The sequence below is a fragment of the Buceros rhinoceros genome, unplaced genomic scaffold, assembly GCF_000710305.1.
Source record: "Buceros rhinoceros silvestris isolate BGI_N320 unplaced genomic scaffold, ASM71030v1 scaffold31259, whole genome shotgun sequence".
Taxonomy (NCBI): Eukaryota; Metazoa; Chordata; class Aves; order Bucerotiformes; family Bucerotidae; genus Buceros; species Buceros rhinoceros.
This window is the reverse complement of record NW_010430255.1, coordinates 5,352-9,228: the sequence shown is the minus strand read 5'-3', so window position 1 is coordinate 9,228 and position 3,877 is coordinate 5,352. Positions and strand designations below refer to the sequence as shown.

General features: G+C 49.9%; 1 protein-coding gene across 1 annotated transcript in view; it reads left to right on the top strand.

The window, feature by feature from the left end:
• CREB3L1 (cAMP responsive element binding protein 3-like 1) overlaps positions 1-3,877 on the top strand; it is a 9,716-nt gene that overhangs the window by 1,914 nt on the left and 3,925 nt on the right. Inside the window, exon 2 of the mRNA XM_010142983.1 lies at positions 3,122-3,282. Coding sequence (XP_010141285.1) covers positions 3,122-3,282 — 161 coding nt within the window. The remainder of the gene's footprint in view (positions 1-3,121; positions 3,283-3,877) is intronic.

Sequence of the window (3,877 nt, the reverse complement as noted above, 5' to 3'; positions counted from 1 at the left end):
CTAGGCTTGGAGTTGGCTGAGGTTAGCTATTTATCAGCTTTCTTCCAGCTTTTCTGCAGATCTCCAAAACACTTCCAAATCCTGCCCCTTCCCACATGGTTCCCACTAACACGGGTCAGCTAGAGCAAGCCACTGGGTGCATTGTGACCCTGCTTATCAGTGGAGTCTACTTTCCAGATGATTTGCACATACGGACTGGCTGCTTCAGTTCTGAGTACCAGCCCTCAGTTCTGCAGGGCATGATTTGATGCCAGGAGCAGGGGGAGCCAAGGTTTTGCAGAACAGAGGGTGCTGGACCAGCCTCACGCTAGTGCCCATACACCTGTACAGGTCCTGCTTCCTCACTGCTCTTTGCCTCACCTCTTCATCCCAGGGCAGCTATGGATATCTCTCAGCTGTACTTCCCGTTATGTACAGAGTATCCAGAGGAGAGGATGAGCTTCCTGGCATGTCTCACCCACCAACATTCAATGAAATCTGCAGTGCTTACAGAGTGCCCATACCTCTGAAACTTCCTCTCAAGCAGCAGAACAGAGATGCGTTCACACAAAATGCCTCCTCCTCAATCCTTCATTGATGGTTTATGTGTTTCTGATTCTGTAACCCAATCACTCCCCAGATAAATCTCCAAGGGTGGGAAAGAGAGCAGGGTCAGAATGTAGACAGGAAATGGAAGGACAGCACATAACTTATTTGGGTGTCTGCTCCTTGGACTGTCTGGACTCACAGCACTGGGGGTTGCTCTCTCCCTGAGTCAAGTCTGAATGGCAAGAGCCCTTGGTGTCTGCTCTCCCTTTTCTACTTCAGCAGCAGCCCACCCAGATAGAGGATGTCCCATGCCTCTGAGAAAAAGATAAACGCAGAGCTTTGCAACAGAAAGGAAGGATGAAGAAGATGAGGCTTAAAATCACAGTAAGGGAACTTCAGATTAGGCAGTAGTCAAAACCTTCCCACAGTAGGAATAGTGAAAACATGGAAGAGATTTAATGGGGGAAGCTGTGGTCTCTTCGTCGCTTTTCAGAGGGATAAGATCAAGTCAGACAACCATCTGTCAGGACTCACACAGGTTTAGTTGAACTTGCCTAGAGCAGTGGGATAGACTGGAAGGCCTCTCAAGGTTCCTTATCTCTGTGACCCACTGAAGTCAGTCCGTTTTCTGGCTGCAAACACCCGTGGCTTTGTAACACTTCACCTCCTTCCATCAGAAGGGGCTTGTCTGCATACCAGGGGTAACTGGGACTTCACTACCAGCTGTGGGTTTGGCGTCCTTAGCAGAACAGAGGAAATGCATTCAGCCTGTGTGTGCTGAGCAGCCTCTCCATTTTCGCGGCTGTGCAGTGGACCCCTGCCTGAGATGCTGCCTGATGATATTGGCCCTGTTGAGTTGTGGGAAGCTCTCAGAAGCGATCCAGTAGCACTGAGAGCAGTGCACACAGCTGATATGCACATGGAGCAGCCACAGGAACTCCTTTCTGTGCTTGAAGATGTACAGTCACACAGGAAGCTGGGAAGAATGAGCCTCTGCTAGAAAAACCTGTTTAGGCAGCAAAATAAGAGGTGCTAGACCAAAGTCAGAAAGACAACATATTCCACTGGTTAACAAAATGTTGACTGATAAAATTTTTGCCCAAGCTTTAACACCACTATGTCCAACCAAAAGCCAGAAGCAGTGTTCTGCTCTGTCCTCTCCTGAGGGCAGTAGAGACTGTATTGAGCAATGATGATGTTAAGCTACTAAGTTTAGTTCAGATGGCAGCTCCCACATGAACAGCTGCTTGCTTGTACTCTTCTTTGTGAAGGCTTTTCTGAAGCTGAGAAGGACCTGTCTCCCACTCTTCTCTTGCCAGAACATCTTATAGACTGAGACATGCACTGCAGAGCTGCTTTGAGCAGCAGACAACGAGGCAACAACCCTGGGGCTGTGAGTGCTCTATGCAGGGAGCAGTGCAGAGGGGTTGTGGGATGAGCCTGATTCTGGCCTCAGGTTGAGCCAGCTGGGGCACTATCTGGTGACACGCTTAGCAATAGTCTAACATGTGTTAAGCCAAATGTGTTTCTGGTTGTCAGATAAAAAGGGGAAGGGAAGGGATGAGGCTTAGGGAGGAGGATGCAAGCTCCAGGCTAGGAGTAACTTTTTGTCAGGCTGAAATGTTTGAAGTGCAATGAGGAGACCAAAAATTTAGAGCAGAGCCCAGGCAGCTCTCCTGCTTAGCAGATTTTTTTCCCATGTGAGTTGCAGCTTATCCACCACTATCTGAATCCCAGCTCCTGGGATCTCTACTTCCAGTGACAAGCCAGGCTCACACTGCAGCTGTGCACAGGACAGAGCAGGCAGGAGGCAAGGGGAGAGTGCCCACACAGCTCCACTCAGTTCTCTTCCAACACTTCCTTTCCCTCGCTGCTGCTTCTGTCCTTGCCATCAACAGCAGCTGGGCACGTCTGTAGGCAGCAGTTCCCCTGAGCAGTGCGGGGTGGAGGAGGGATCCTCAGAGGTGAGACTGTGGGGAGCAGCCATGGGAGCAGCCTCGCAAGCAGGTGCCACATTGGACTTCCTTCCACAGAAATGGACCTTCCTCCTCTCCTGTCATGCAACAAAGCTCTGGTACTTGGTACAACAGCAGCAGTAGGCCAAAGCAGCACTGTCAGCCTTTTACTGTCATCATGCTTACCCTCTTGCCAGCTTTCTAGCACAGAGATAATGCTATTTTTGGTAACACACCTGGCAGCTCTGTAGCGCTGGCCATGCTGCCTAAGGAGAAACAGTCCAGCATCCTCCTCTCACTGAGCTCTAAGTTTAAATAAGCTCCAGAGGAAAAGACTGAGACATCACTGGGGGAAGAAATGCCACAGTGGTCTTCCAGTGCTCAGGCTCCACAGTCAAATCAGAGCAGAGACATAATCCCTTTAGCTTTGTCCTGTCTGCTCCCTGCACGCTGGAGGTTCATTTGCTTTTGTACTCTGGAGTTGTGGGCCTGCACATGCTTGTGTGGTGACAGTGCTAACCTTGGAAAGGCAGCCTCCCCAGACATTGAGGGGGGAGAGGGCTGTCTGCATGGCTTTTTTTTTTTTCCCCTCGTCCTGTTCTTGCTGGAGTTTGACTTTCACATTGTGCATGTTTCAGAGCTAGAGAATGGAGTGTGGTCGCTGGGGCCCAAGCTCTGCTCCATCATGGTGAAACAGGAACAGAACCTGGCTCTAGACCTGCCTGAGTCCCAGCTAGCTGCCAGCTCCATACCAGTGCTGAACCTCAACCCTCTGCAGACACTGACAGTCCCCGAGGAGGTGAGCCCATCTAAGATCCATTGGGAACCTGGGCTCTCACACAGCAGCATCCCTGGTGATGCAGACCCAGCCATGTGACTGTGGGGTCCTGCTAGGTGATTTAGCCACTGGACAGACAAGAGAAGGTGATACAAAGCCCGGATCCTGCACTATTTGTCATTTTTCTCTTTAAATGGCAGTCAGAGGAGCAGCACTCCTGCTGCTAGCTAGAACTGTGTTTATGATTCCTGCAGTGAAGCTACAAGACAGCTTATTCTTTCAGAGAAAATTATAGAAGGAGAGATTTCTTCAGCGTGGGAAGCTTTACAATCTTGGTTAAATACGAGCATGTTTCCTCGGCACAAAAGCCAAAGGTTTTTAAGCTTGCACGTGCTGGAGGTCTGTCCACTTTTGGCTTATTTTCATTTTTCAGAGCATGGTGTCAGTTAATGTGATGCCAGTGATTCCACTATTCCTGAGTACAGACCCCTGCTCTGCCATTGTGTTGCTCATGGCCTTGGGCTTATCGTATAGCCTCTCACTTTTCTCAGCTGCTCACTGAAAATGGAGGTCCCACCCCAAGTCCTGCCTCCTTTTTCCTATGAAGCAGCAGGAA